The sequence below is a fragment of the Pleurodeles waltl genome, chromosome 5 (assembly GCF_031143425.1).
Source record: "Pleurodeles waltl isolate 20211129_DDA chromosome 5, aPleWal1.hap1.20221129, whole genome shotgun sequence".
Lineage (NCBI taxonomy): Eukaryota > Metazoa > Chordata > Amphibia > Caudata > Salamandridae > Pleurodeles > Pleurodeles waltl.
Genome location: NC_090444.1, coordinates 1,049,625,880 through 1,049,641,458, shown reverse-complemented (window position 1 = coordinate 1,049,641,458; position 15,579 = coordinate 1,049,625,880). Strand labels below are relative to the sequence as shown.

The 15,579-nt window shown below is 41.3% G+C and overlaps 1 protein-coding gene across 7 annotated transcripts in view; it reads left to right on the top strand.

The window, feature by feature from the left end:
- The window catches only part of UTRN (utrophin), a 1,374,288-nt gene that overhangs the window by 1,100,770 nt on the left and 257,939 nt on the right, over positions 1 to 15,579 (top strand). For all 7 annotated transcript variants that reach the window (XM_069235249.1, XM_069235248.1, XM_069235247.1 and 4 more), the window contains 2 exons: positions 2,364 to 2,425; positions 3,747 to 3,821. In XM_069235249.1, the coding sequence (XP_069091350.1) occupies positions 2,364 to 2,425; positions 3,747 to 3,821 (137 nt within the window). The remainder of the gene's footprint in view (positions 1 to 2,363; positions 2,426 to 3,746; positions 3,822 to 15,579) is intronic.

Below are 15,579 nucleotides of genomic sequence, written 5' to 3'. Positions count from 1 at the left end.
TCTATCCATAGTCACAGATGCATCATTTCTAGGATGGGGCGGCCACATGGGAGAGGCTCAAATCTGAGGTCTCTGGCGGAGTCTGGGCTCCATATCATTCTTCTGGAGCTCTGGGCAATCAGGCTTCTGTTTAAAGCATTTCTTTCCTCTCACAAAGGGAAAGTAGTGTAAGTGTTATGGACAATACTACCACCATGTGGTACTGCAACAGGGCGGGGTAGGGTCCTGGACCATTTGTCAGGAGGCACTACACCTCTGGACTTGACTGGAACATCAGGGCATTACCCTGGTGGTTCAACATCTGGCGGGTTTCCTCAACGCCAGAGCGGACAAACTCAGCAGTAGATGCACAGCTGATCACTAATGGTGTCTTCATTCGGAAGGTCTCTTTCAGCAGTGGGGAGAGCCTTGGTTAGATCTGTTCGCCTCTGCAGTGAACACGCAATGTCAGCTGTTTTGCGCATTGGAGTTTTCAAGGTGGCACTCACTCGGAGACGATTTTTGTCTCCAGTGGAACTCCGGCTTCCTTTCCGCCTATACCACTTCTGCTCAGAGTTCTCAAGAAAATCAGGAACGACCTGGCCCAAGTCATCTTGGTGACTCAGGACTTGGCACGGAGAGTACGGTATCCAGAGCTATTGAGCATGGCCACCGATCCTCCACCTAGACTGCCTCCTCGGTCGCAGCAACAGGGGACGGTTCTCCACCCAAACCTGTCCAGTCTCCACCTTCATGCGTGGCGGCAGTTGACAACTTTTGATCTTCCACTCAAAGTCTGCGATGTTATCTTAGCATCCAGGCATCCCTCCCCCAAAATGGTATACGCCTGTCGACATAAATTGATGGCATGGTATACCAACAAGTCTGTTGATCCTTTCTCTGCTCCTCTATCTGCGGTTCTTTTGTTCATTCTTTCTTTGGCCCAGCAGGGCTCTGCTTTGGGCACCCTTAAAGGGTATTTATCAGCCATTTTGGCATTTCTTAGGCTACCTGATCAGCCCTTACTCTTTAAATCTCCTGTCAATAGATTTCTTAAAGGTTTCACCCAATTATTTCCTCCCTCTCCATTTATCATGCCTTAGCATGACCTCAATCTTGTCCTTACTTAATGTGTACTCCCTTTGAGCCGATGCACAATTCCCCTTTACGGCTCCTCACTTTCAAAACTATCTTTCTTGTTGCCATCACTTCTGCTCGCAGACTGAGTGAGCTTCAAGCTTTTTCTTCAAAGCCTCCATTCTTGTCTGTGCATTCTGACAAAGTGGTGTTGCGCTTCCTTCTTTTCCAAGGTTGTTACGCCTTTTAATGTAGGCCAGTCCATCACCTTGCCTACTTTTTACGCACCCCCACATCCTTCTCATGAGGAGGAGAGGCTCCACCGTCTGGAACCAAAAAGAGCATTGGCGTTCTATTAAAATTGTACTAAAGATTTCATGGTGGACGATCAACTCTTTGTAGGGTATGTGAGTGCGAAGAAAGGGAAGGCGGTGCAAAAACGTACCATCTCTCGATAGGTACTTCTTTGCATCAAGATGTCCTACGGTTTGGCCAAGAAGCAACCCCCTGAGGGCTTGCATGCTCAATCCACCAGAGAAACTACTGCTTCCATTGCATTAACACGTGGAGTTCCTGTCCTGGATATCTGCCAGACAGCTACATGGGCACCCCTGCACATTTTTGCTAAACATTACTGCCTGGACAGTCAGGTCCGTTGGGACAGCTACTTTGGTCGCTCCGTCCTGCAGGACTTTCCAGTATGATCTTGGTTCGCAGCCCACCTCAGAGGATGGCATTGCTTGGGTATCTAATCTAAGGTAATAAATCTGCAACTAGAAGTCTCTTTCAGATGTACAAGTTACTTACCTTTGTTAACGAAGTATCTGTTAAAGACATATTCTAGTTGCAGATTCCTTACTGACCCACCCATCCTCTCTGCTTGCGAACTGATTTCCAGGGACAGGGATTCCCCGTTTAGGTCCTTAGCTCTAGCGCACCAATCTCAGTGTTCTTAGCGGCTCTGCACTTTGGCATGGAAAGTCATTCAAAGAAACTGACATCGCTGCACTGAGGCGGCTTCTATGTACTACTCCCGATGTTATCACGGCGACTATGACGCCAACAACGCCTGTTGAGTTGATCAACGCCACCTACCGACACGCAAGGGTATTGGTCGAAGAAAAAATCTTCGGATCCAGTCTGCCCCTGGGGGAGAATTCTAAGGTAAGGAATCTGCAACTACAATATGTCTCTACCAGATATTTTGTTACCGAAGGTAAGTAACTTGTACCTTAATGTTTCATATTGACTCCTCATACATTTAGCTTTATCAAACTTAGCACTCAACTTTTCTCGTTATCTTTCAGTCACCAGACACAGACAACATGTTGGGACCATCCCAAGATGACCGAACTTTTCCATTCTCTCGGTGAGTTATTTGTTCCTGCTTTCTGTCTCAGTGCACCTGTTCCCAGGCTATGTTTGTCAGATGGTCCCGATTCCAAAGCTGAATTGTTCTGTATTACTCTTCTCCACTACTACTGTAAGCACCGCAACGGCTAGCCTCTATGTGATCATTAACAGAAGTGCCAGTGTTTTACTTCTTTATATCTTGGTATTTTTGGCTTTAAAGTGATTGAAACATTACCCTCTGCAACACTTTATTTAAAAAAACAAGGAGGGATGCAGTTGTACTCAATTGATAATATATTAGAAAAATAGACCTAAAGGATATGTTCCTATGGCCACCTGTTTGTAGCAATGTATTTTCCCGTTGCAGATATATAATTTGTATGTCTACTTTCTCCCACAGTGCAAGATCTGTCTATTGCTCCCCAGCTCTCTACATCTTGTGGTTCTTAATTCAGCTAAGAATATGGTGGCAGTCTATTGTGTTGTCTCATTTTGTAAGATGCTACTCCTGGCCTTTCTGCCCACTAGTGTCATATGCCCTTACTTCTCAGCCACCCTAATGAGTCCCCCATAAATATTCCGACATTATTGGACTGTGAGATAATTCTGCTCTGGAATTCTGGTGATGGTCTAGGATGAAGGAAGGAAGTCTTAACATGTTGGGCTGTAGACAGGCAGAAGCCCTGTCCTAGGATATCCTTTTACTGAAATGATGTTTCTCTTGTACATTGTACATCATACTGTTGCAGCATTATGGCTTATGATACTGTGTGCCAGTGGAATTCAGTTTAGGTGCAGTATCCATTTAAGAGGCATAAATTGGAAAATGTGTAGACTTTGTTAATTACTCTTACTCCACACAAGGTACCACACTATCCAGGTATGACACTGTCAGTTTTACAGCGCTCATACAATTGTATTACTTGGTTGAATTTGTCATGTTATACTCTGAAAACACACTTAGAAAGTATAGAAATGTATAATCTGCTATTTTGTAGGAGAATCGAGTTACACGAAATAAAACGGCTCTTGAACCATACTGGATGTACTTATATCAGAATTATACATAGAAATGTCATATTCGCTGCATTGATTTTTCATCTTATTACAATACACGTGTTAGGTGCTAATTTCTTGTAATTAATATGTCACAATGTTGCTGCCATGCACTAAGAACGAATCTTGAATAATACGTTCAGAGTAATAATGCAGTGGCTAGCTCTGGACTATCTTATGTGGTTCCTTGGATCCCTGCTAATGGTCCTCTTGTAGAAACACAGCACGTGACCCACAGATTTCAACTCTAGTAATCTGTTGTATTCTTGTTTTTTTTTTAGCTGATTTGAATAACGTCCGTTTCTCTGCCTACCGGACAGCCATGAAGATTAGAAGACTACAGAAAGCCTTATGCTGTAAGTTTCTCACATTGCTACATGGGGTCCTAGCTGTCCTGTAAGGTAGACTTCGAGCTTCTTAAGGCACTCTGGGTCATGGTTAGTTCTTTTACTGTTTGTAGTTCCCTTAACACATAAGCCGAGATCAGAAACTATATGTATAGTGTTGTTCTTACAGTGCAAGACATGACCAACCCAAGCAGGGAAACTCACAGCGATCCCTACATGCAGGGAGAAATCTCCCGGTGCATCAGGGCCATTTCTTGTTTTTATTTTACACCAGTAAACTTACATCTTGGCAGTTTGCTGAGTGAAACAAAAATAAATGCACTACTGGCAAAATAAATTGCTCCCGCTTAGCATTCATGCATTCAGCACATCTATCCCTGATCTCTAATTACAGCGATCTGTTCTCCATTATGGCAGCAATGGCCAGGGTCTTCGTTGACCGGGCCGGTTGGCCACACAGTCAATACAATGCTCTATTTATCATGTTAACTGGCATTTTTACAGATAAGGATTTGTGTCTAGAGGTCTGTATTATTTGAACTGTCTGCCATTCAGAGCCGGAATCCCCGGATGTCATTCCAACTTACCTTGGCATCCATTGGAGAAATGTTGTTTACCTGCAGTGGTTGCTTTACAGTTAGGTTGAAGTTTATTTTTGTTGTTTAAAAGAATCTCTGCAGCAGTTCCTAGAAAGTACAGCAATTCCCTAAGTAGTTGACCTACAGTGGACGCTGGAAGGAATTCAGTCTTTTTTGTGCTACACCTAAACATAATTGGACTTTACGTTATTCATGGCTGACTTTGAGCTGTCTGCTGCAAAGAATTTAATGACTCAAGTTATTTCAAGTGTCCACAATAAAAAAAGGCATATTTCAGTTAGAAAAAATGTATACTTGTTAATCACCCCCATTAACTGGCCTGTTTGCATCTATGCTTCTATGTTTGTTTGACGAAGGACATCGTTTATTTTTCTGTCACTCTTTAGACAATTTGGAAGGATGACATTGGCATACTCAGAATTCACCCAGAGTCTAATAAAGGTGACGAAAATACTGGATACGGGAGATATACTATTTTTTAAATCCATGTGTGATTGCCTATGGCTGCAAGTGAAGTGGTGCTTTTTGTTTGAATCTGGAAAGGTAGCTTTTAACCACAAAAAGTGTCTGACATTTTCTGAGAGCATGTCATACTTTCATTAACGCTGCAAGTTTTCTACAATTGTGAGTTAAAAGAAAGAGTCATCAGGAGTCCCACCTGTTTGCAGGTCACCCATTAGCTTACATAGTCATTGTTGCCATTGCTCGTAGGAGATCATGTAAGGCCTTCAAAACGACAGGTATCCGGCTACTAAAAGATGATGTAGATGAAGGAGGAGGGTACAACACGTCTTCCACGGAATAAAGAGGGACAGTGCAAGTAGCCTAATGCCCCTGTCTGACAGCAGGGGACCATGGAAAACATTTTGGTGCTTTCTGAAAAGTCTCTCCCAATATAAGCAGGGAGTAGCCATAGATAGCCTCACGGATTTCAAAGTGATATTAAATAATTTCATCCATAGTGCATTGAGCGTGGGTGATTGTCGTCATGGCAAAATGGCACAGGTCTCACTCAGAGACATACTTGATTAGGTGTGTGGTTTCTGGTGCATATTGGGGCGGTAAAACCTTCAGCACACAATTCACTGAACTATGGAACAATATTATATGGCGTTCTGCAACGAAAACTACACATCTTAAATTCTGTGAAAAGCTAAGGACATGTTTGTTTCTAATTTGTATTTCATCTGACTAGACTGTTTGAATTCTATGTTGTTTGTTAGTTTGAACCACCTTAACTTAGTTTATTTTAAGCATTCTGTTTCAAATTGTTAGCTCTTACAGATTTGGGGCCAAGGTAGGCCGCTTCTCAAGAGTTCCTTTGGAAATAATAGTGCAAAAACAGTATGTGAGGGGTACAACTACAGTTTACAAATAAACAATATAACATTAATGATAATAATTATTAGTATTCTATTTATAATTCAGACTTTAGGCTACAACACAGAGCATACTTTTTCTTTGTCCAGGTAGACAAGCCACCTAAAAGGGTCATTTTCAAGGAATATAGCCCACCTCCTGTATGGGTGGCCATGGTCCCTCTAAGCGTTCTGCTGTATATGAGTTACCTTTGCTGACCGCCTCAGCAACTTCACTTTCCTGATGGCCCTTCCTCTCCCTTCACCCATATCTGACCGTGTCACTTCGTATTGGCCTTGGCCAATTCATGCACATTTGGGGAAGAGAAGTAAATGATTTGTTAAAACGTTTTTTGTAACATCTCGAAGACTGAAATAACTATATGAAAGCGGCAGTAATTTTCTTATTGCAAACCAGTTGTGACATGCCTGTAATAAATAATACAGATAATTTAGCAACTGCACTGTAATACCTTACCACATTAGAGTGGTGAAGTCAGAATACCTGCTAGATACGGGTACAGTGTGAAAGGCTGATCACAGAGAAGGATTACAACTGCCCTTTAAAAAAGTAAAGGGAGGCTAGCTTTTTACCTGTCTTTCCTCTGACCTAGTCTTCCCTTGAAAATAATAATCCTTAGATTATAAGGAACATTTACGGTCACTTGTGTTTTTTTGTTTTATTTTGCAGTGGTGAAGTTTCTTAACTGCAAGCAGAAAATCCCTTTATGTTACCAAGACATTATGAGTTAAAGGCGTTTTTGGACATGACATACATCAGACTACTTCTAATATGCTTTTGGAAAATATTACAGGCTTCAAATTTACATTATTATTTTGACGTAACATATTCTGCATTTATTCTGTATCTTTGCAAACATGCTATCTCCTTCGTAGGAAGCAACAAGAGAGCCCTCATTTGAAAAGTTTTGGTAAAATGCCTGACCAAATATTATACGAAATAAAAAACCCTCTCCCATGTGTTAAAAGTCATCTTGGAGTGACATGACTTGAGGAATCTGCCCTTAGACATGTTTTTCTAGTAGGTGATAGAACTGCTTGGTCACTCGCAATATACTTATAGTGTAAGGCAGGGGTAATTTATCTTATGTAATAAGTGTACTGTAGCCTTGTTTACACATTGGTTGTAGTGATAGCTCCTATTGGGATACATATGTACTGGGCATCGGAAATACAGGCCCCAGTTATATACTGGGCGTTAAATCATTCCTAGTAAAACTGTCGGGCTGAGGCGGGGAGTGGAGGCTCAGCCCAGCTCAAGCCCCCTTCACAGCACGGAGGAGCAAGCAACACTACCCCCAGCCACCTCCGTCTGCCCTGCCCAACCCAAAACCCTCCTGAAAACGTCCTGCACAGTTGATCCACTGTGGCTTCTGCTCTCTGCAGGTGGTAAAAGTGAGTGGAAATGTTGCCGGAACGGAGAAAACTTTGAATTAGTAATTTCGGGTTAAACAGGACATTCCCGATTCCAGGGATTTTTTCTCAGAATGCCTGGATTTCGGGTTAGAAATGTAATCGGTAACTCCAGCCATGGCATCTCCCTCCCTTAACACTAGGCACTTTCAATAATACCGTGCATATCGACTTTCAATCACTTGCTTAGAGTTTTATTGTTCATATTAACTTTTTTGCTCATTATAAGGTTTGTGGTATAAGGAATATTCAGTTCACGAAGTATCTCAAAGCAGCCAGTACTGATTTGTTAAGGAACGCTGTGAATCATGTGTGGTTTTAACGTATGTGTCTTCTGAAAAACACTTTATTTCTATATTTGTGTTTCAATAAAAGTGGATTTTGACTTTACTCAGTTCTCCTGATCCCATGCCTCTAGGGCAGTTGATAGTGTAGATTTGTTCATCTTAAGCTTACTGCAGATATCCACCAGGTGAGAATTTATTTGTAATTTGATATTGGATTTTTTTTTTTTATGGCATCTAACAAGCAAACAGTGGCAACTTACTGTTGGTGCATTAGCCTTTGAATTATTCTGGATTTTGTGTGCTTACTCTGTATACCTAACTTCTGTGCGCAGCCAGCATTTCATGTAAAGGCTTGGAAGCAGAATTGATTTCTGGACTTGTGAGAACACATTTTTTAATTTGGATTTTGCTGGCTGCGTTAAAACATCAATTTCCAATCTGACGGACAGCCGTCACACAGCAGCAGTACTGATTTATCCGTGGGATTAGTGCTACCCAACTATGACAGACCCTCAAGAGGAAGCTCCAACGCTCCTCCTTTGCCTTTCCTTTGCCCACCTTATGTTTAGTGATGGTTTTAGCTCTGGCTGAGCATGAAGTTGGCGTGTTCTGCTGTTGCAGCAAAAAATGTTTTTTATCAAACTTATGAAATTTGCAGAAAGATGGTGCTCAGCAAACGTATCCCTTATGGTGGCTGATCTAGTATGTACTGGGATCTCCTGTCTGGCACTGCAGACAGGCCCTGGTGCTACCTCTGAAAGTCATTTCTAGATGCCTGTTTCCTCATGAACTTATGTGCTATGTTTTGGGTTGATTGCATGTTTGCTATAGGTCTCAAATGTAAAATATTTTCAGGCTCTTTTATTTGGTCAGGGAACAGAGGAAGGATATGTTTTGTTAATAAAGACACAGAAAACTTTCATTTTTTGAAAAATTTAGTGTTAGTTGCCCCTGGAACAGGTCTAATGACAGGATAGAGTAAATACTGAGGGGAGCTCCTCCACATTGTTGTTTTTTTGTTATAATGCATAGGTAGATACCAGTGACCTCCACCCTGCGCTGCTAGCCCCTCCCAGTACAGAACAAAAGATATTCACAGCTGATGTGCTGAACAGGACAAAATTAGCTCAGCCATTTCTGTCCAGGACAGAAAATTTCTACCAGTCCAACTGTTGTGGTGAAGAATGAAAATAGCTTCAGAGTAAATAAGCAGAGAGCAACACTGGTGACACAGTAATTGGCAGGGATACTTCAACTTCCATAGAAGCAGTTTAAGTTCACTTGTGTCTGTCTTGCCCATCCTCCAACAGAACGAAGTGGATTAGAAAGTCTGGGCCTTTGGAATCGATCCTGGTTAAGCACTCATTGAAGGTTCTTGCTCCTCCAAGGAACCGTCTCACCCACAAGCCGCATCTTCCAAAGACTTCTGATTATCTTCCTTACCCTGAGCCCATGTCTGCCTTGACACATTTCTAGATTGTCTTCCCTCTTTGAGCCTGTTCTGGTGCTGAGCTCAGGTAGTCATTTGGATATAGCAAGCAGAAGGCGAGGCACAATATATTTTGCAGAGGTAGGAAGGCAAGGTGCTACTAACAGAGGTCAGAGAGTTCTATTTGTGAATTAAATTACAACTTTTGGCTCCTGCTTTAGGCACATCGTTACTTCAATAGGACTGTTATGAAGAAGATGGATGAGGAGATAATAGGGTTTGATCAACAAGTCCAACTCCTCATTTCCTCTCCAGTCTCCCCTGATTTCACACAAGAATCTTACTTTTCAAAAAGAGGTTCCACAAAAGCACGGGACTAAAATATGTGCTTCAGCTTTGCCACAGAATTGTTTGATATTGTTTTTCAATCAAAGTCTGCCAGTTAGAATACCTTAGTAATTTGAGTCAAAGGTATGATGTCCCAGCACCTTCTTTAAGCGCTTGGAGTAACAGGAGAATACTGCTCTGTTCATCCAAGGAAAATGCAGAGCATGTCTCATGGGAGATGTGTATAATGAATCCCTTTACAATGATGAAGAAAAATCATACTTTACTAGTTGAAATTACAGACAAACAAACCTCATATTTCATAAAGGAAGGCATGCCATGTGCCGGGTGTGGTTGTAAGAGCCAAAGACAAGTTGAACTATCTGGAAAAAAAAACACCATTTAATATACCAAAATGGTTGAATTAAAAAATATGACAAGAAACTATATTAAATAGCACTTCCATTCATTAGGTCCTAACTACAGACAGCTTTAACTGTCTTCTGCCAAGAACTATTGTTTCCAAAACATTTTACATACTTGAGGTCGGTTTTAAGTCAGCCCCATGCTCATGATTGGATAGCTTTGTCTGTTCTCACTTACCGGATTCTGACGACTTTCCACCCTCTTCTTTTGTTTCTCCCAACCAGGAAAATTGTAGTCTTGCAGGGTTGTGACTGGGTTAGGTATCTTTCCACTACAGATGTCAGATCTTGCTCTTTTGCTGTGCTTGTGAGGGCCTAATTCCCTCTCCCCACTGCTCCTCTTCTTCCCCATTCCACTCTCTTCCCCCACCTAGCCTCTTTGTTTACTTTTTTTTTGTATTGATTTTTCATTTTTTGCGTCAGTGAGTGGCCATTTTAAAATGATTTTACGACCATTCCAAAATGACAATCCATACTCATGCTTGGCAGGCATCGCTCAATGAACTTTATTTTATTTTAACAAATGCTATTTCAAGATAGTGACATTGGATACATATGCATAAATGTGTGCCATGCATGAAGGGAGTTATTAACATAAAATGCATTCCTAAATGGCCACAGCAGGTGAGCACGCATTGATGTTGGCCAACTTTGAACAGCATTTGTTATGCTTTACAAACCTGTTTCAAGGTGGCTATTTTAGATGTGCCCACGTAAGTTTCTGCTTTGTGACACAAAAAAAATAATTAACAAATCCGATAGTTTTTATGATCCGGACATATTTGATTTCGCTGATGCTTGCCTAGTTTTAGGGTTAGGCTGATTCATTTGTTTATGCTTTTCAGTTGTGCTGTTAGGGGTGATTAAGTAAAGTGAGGAACAGTTGTTTACACAAAATAACAAAACTGTTCTTAATGTGGAAGCCGAGATTTCAGCCTAGGTTCCTGGTCACTTTCTGCAGTTCTGTCACTCGAATTTGGGAAAGGGCAATGATTTGTGTATCGTTCTCTTATAAGAGCTAAATCTATAAACCGTGCACAACATGATTAATTAAATATGATCTTCAAGTTATAAAAGCTCCCAAGAAACATTCCTTGTAGTAACTAAGAAATCTTTAATGAAAAAGGTCAAACCGAGTGTGATTCAGTCCCAAAAAGTTGTCTCTAAATGTGTTTATAGCGCTATGTTTCCCTGACTTAGCACACAAATTTACTTTCAGGAGATTCCCTAAAATTGATCTGAGGCAATACATTAGGTTAACAAGACATAAAGTCAGAGAAGGTGGCTTAGACTTTTCTCTCAGATAACAGTGTGGCAATTGAAAGGTCAACTGGCCCCAATATGCTAGATATATTGTTTTAATTTATTGTTCTACATTCAAGACTTCAAGTTCAAACCTTATCGATAAGTTTAATTCCCCTATGGTGTTGCTTTCCTTCTTTGCATGATGCTTGCTGCCTGTGCCTGTTGTTTTTTTTTTTTTTTTTTTTTTTTTACAGAACTGCACAAAGCAGTCGGAGAACGGACACTACCTTTGCTCGTGTGTGACTTGTCCATTACTAGGGTTCAAAAACCAGGCACGAGCCAGGCTGAGTCTGCACTGGCTTGCCCTTTCATAGAGCAGTTTGTCCTCTAACGACTTCTAAGGTGAAATGTAAAGTCCCCGCCAGGGATGGACTAGCCTTTCTGCCATTTTGCCCGATGGGCTCCATACTAGAGGGTTTTCAGAGCAAGGATATTGTGCTGCGAAGGATCTAATCGGAAAAGCAATGGCTCCTGAGGTGAAAAACATTGCAGAAAGCAATTTCCTTCCAACCACAACCTCCCAACATTGCTTTATAAAGGCCAGGTCTGCTTTGTGAACGCCAAGATCGGCTTTTCCGTTTAGTCGCGCGACAACGGATATTCCTCAACTGACAAACACTCCGGCCGGCACATAGTAAATAAAATAAACACAAATTGAGCTCTGTTACGCGCTGCTCATAAACCCACAGGACGTTATCATTTAATGACATTCCAATTTTTACTGCCAGCATTCTTATGTTTTATGTGTTTATGGTTTCACCACAGCAACTAAACAAATCACGCACCGCGCTTGGAGATGCACAAACGCCTTATGCAAGGCTCTCTTCCTATTTGTGCTCCCCCGCCCCTCCTAGATTAGCACACTCCATTGAGTTATCGCCAACCATAGGGCGGTGTGATTTGGTTTTCACAGAGGTGTGACGATTGTATTGTTAATGATTTGCTGACTCTGAAGGGCCATAATTTAGTTCTCTGTGTTGAGCTCAGACTCGTGTACTACACTGTTTCCCATAGGTCTGCCTTCTTCTGTCGTCTATGCCATTATGCATTAAGCGTCTGTCTTTTATATTATCCAAGGCAGTTTCTGCAGTACTCTGCACATTAAGTTCTGTTTTTTAATAACTCGAGTAATATGTTTATAAATACATTGACTTTCACAGAAACTCAGTTAAAGAATCAACTAAGGTCCAGTCACAATTGAGCTGTAAAAACCAGAAGGAGATTGTGGGACCTCGCGTTTCTGATTGCGTGGAGTTAAAAATAAATAAATAAATAGCAGTTGCACAATAAGAGCACAATTACCAGATGGATTCCCCAGAAAGAGGCATAACATTCTAATCACAAATGTAACTCCCCAATCCAAGGTGTGCAAAAAACGCATGTAGACTGTTTGCTACCATTATAGGTGAGAGGTATCACCAGCCGAAAATCACAAGAACAGACACCTTCTGCCTGTGCCCTTATTGCAAATATGTTTTGGATGCAAACAGGAGTGTGCGGCCAAACTGGAATTTGCGCCCTGTCATTATTGGGGCCTTCCTCTAGATCTGAAACTATGTCCACTTAAACAGAAAACAGAGCAATCGAAGGTCAGTGTTCGAAAAGGTTTTCCTGGAACCCTCCAAATTTTGTGGAAAAAGCAAAAACATAACATAAGTGAGAAAATGTGTGCCTGTGGGTAATGCCCAAGTATTTTAGGTCTCACTGAACAGCTGCAGAAAGTGATTATGGGTCAGAAGAAAGTGATTTTAAAAAATAAGGTACAGTTGGAGAAAAAAGACTGCCGCCCACTCCCAAGCCCAGCACTCTTGAATCTGGCGACAGCCAGATTGTTTTAACTGAGTGCAGAAGTCTGCTTGGCTGATGCATATGGAGGCATTTCTGCAGAAAATATTGAGTTTGACCCCTATTTTTGCAATTTAGCAAGCTGTGCATTTTGGGCCCTAGCTCAGCTGGTACCAAGAGAACCCCCCAAAAAACTGCATATTTTTCTAAAACTAAACACCTGGGAAAATGCAGGGTGGGGTGACTTGCGTGGCTCTCACCAGTTTTTCTTACCCTGAAGCCTGTGCAAATCTCAAACTTTGTCTAAAAAACACATTTCTCTTACATTTCTGTGTTGGAAAGTTCTGGAATCTGTGGGGAGCCACACATTTCATACCATTTCCCCAAGTTTCCATATAAAAATGGTACCACACTTGTGTGGGTAGGCCTAGGGCCTGTGACAGGAGGGGGCCCAAAACGCAACATGAACACATAAAATTTTCCCACTGAAAACTGACCCTATTTTTGCATTGTGGGTAGGTATGAATTTCTGGTCCTAGTTCAGCTGGCTCTCTTGGAAAAGCAGCAGACCTTCACGTTTTTGGAAAGTAAAGACCCAGGGAAATCCTGGCTATACCAGGTTTTCTTATCCCGAAGCCCTCGCAAATCTCAAATTATGTCTGAAAAACACATTTCCTTCATATTTCTGTGTTGGAAAGTTCTGGAATGCGAGCAGCCACATTTTTTTTTTTTTGCAAACACATGACACTAAAATTTCGAGATGTTAAAAAAGATGCCACCTTCTACATTGAAAAAGGTAAATAAAAGAATAACCATCATATTTAGTTTTAACAGCATCAATGCTTCCTAGTAGACTGATGTGCTTAAGATAGGTATAGAACCCTATGTGGTTTTAATTAACATCACATGTCAATTTGATTTTTATTGTCACAAAGAAAAGGTACTACTGACTTTGAATTGCTGTAACCTGAACATATGGATTGGGTTTAAATCATTGTTATTGAGAATCAACACATTTGTAAAACAAACCCCTTTGCATCATTCCCGTGGGTTTTCCAGATTACAATATCTGAGTGTTGTGGAAAGACTTAAGAATAAATTACACTCTGCCTTTACCCCCACACATAACTCCTTTTGTCCAGGAACAATCAGGGATGGTGAAAGAGCAAAGCCAGAGCAGAGAGACAAAGCACAGAAAGTTTTTTTAGTAAAATAAATACTACACTCAACGCATGTCTTGCCCTCTGCTCATATTTCACCTCCAGAGGAGGAATCCTCATCCACAAGAAGTTTCCTCACTAGCCTCCATACAGTAATCGCAACAAGGAATTTCTACAACACTATCTGAATCTTCTTCCAGTGTCTCAAGGGGTAAACTTTCAATAAACGTCCTGGCTAAGCCAATGTCTGTAAATGCATACTTCTTTCCCTTGTGGTCCACTTGTAGTTTTGCTTGGAAAGTGACTGATACCCCTCTCAATTAGTTGGCCCTTATGACTGCCTTCTTTCTGGAGAGAGTCTGAGCGATTAGATCAGGGAAAAAGAGAAGTCTTTCCGTCCAGAAGAACTATCCCTTTCTTTACTTCCACCCACAGAACTTTCTCCCTCTATTCCAAACTCATCAGTGATCATTGCTGTGCTGCCTATTTGCACATCATCACTCTCTGCCTTCTAATGCAACTGAAACGCTCCACATGCTACTTGGTACACACTTCCTCAGCATTCAAATCAACAGATTTCCTAGTTATTCTTTCTTCTTCACTGGTAAAGACTGAGGTAGGATTCATGCTGGAAACTCAGTTACACTGTCATGACACTCAAAGCAGATTTTCTAGCCTTTCCTGCTTGGACTCCCATCAGATCAAAGCCCTTCACCACTTTCACTTTAAATGACACCATGTCCTCGACCTCGGCTCCTAATGCCTTGAACTGTTCTCTTTTTTTTTAATTTTTTTAAATTTTATTTTGTGGTCAGTACTCAAAGTTTCACCTTGATAAATAGGCGTCATAGTTCATACAAGAATCTCCACAATCAAATATTGCCATCTATAACAGGCACAGAGAAAAGTGTAGAATTCATTTTTTGACTAGGCCATTCTCTGAGCCCTGAAGCCATAGGGCCAGAGGTGCCCAGATTTTAAAGCCTTTTTTCCTCGCTGCAGCACCTTTTAATTCATATAAGCTGTATTCCAAATGTTATATAGATAAGAGCCGCGAAAGCCTTTGATTGTACAGTGGGGGATCTGATTCCCGCCAGTCAGATGCTACACATCCACGTAATACAGACATTGCAACAAACAAAAAGTATTTGCCTCGATTCTTACAAACTGAGTGGTCAACCCCCAGCAAAACCAATTGAGGTGTTAAGTTGACAGCCTGTTTCATAATTGTCTTAAAACATTTGGATATTTCATAGATCAATCTTGATAATTTCACACAATCAAAAAACATATGGCAAAGGTCTGCCTTCAAGCTTCCACATCGCGGGCATGTAGTACCAAGAGTCTTCTCCCAACTAGCAATCTTAGCCGGTGTGTAGTATAAATTATACAAAACAATGTAATGCGGAGCTTGTGGGCAGGCCGACAATAAAACATTCTGCGCCATTCCTATAGAGTCATAGACTTCAAGCTCTTTAGCGTCTACCCGCACTTCCCATTTCTTAACAAGCAAAGCCATGTCGTCCTGTACTGAATTTAAAAGAGGCTGGTACAAGTTCTTAATACCACAGCCGGTGGGTTGACCGCCAACCTCCATCAGCTTAATCTTGCCCACACAAGAGCCTTGTTTTGGAAAAGTTGATAAAAAATTCCTAATC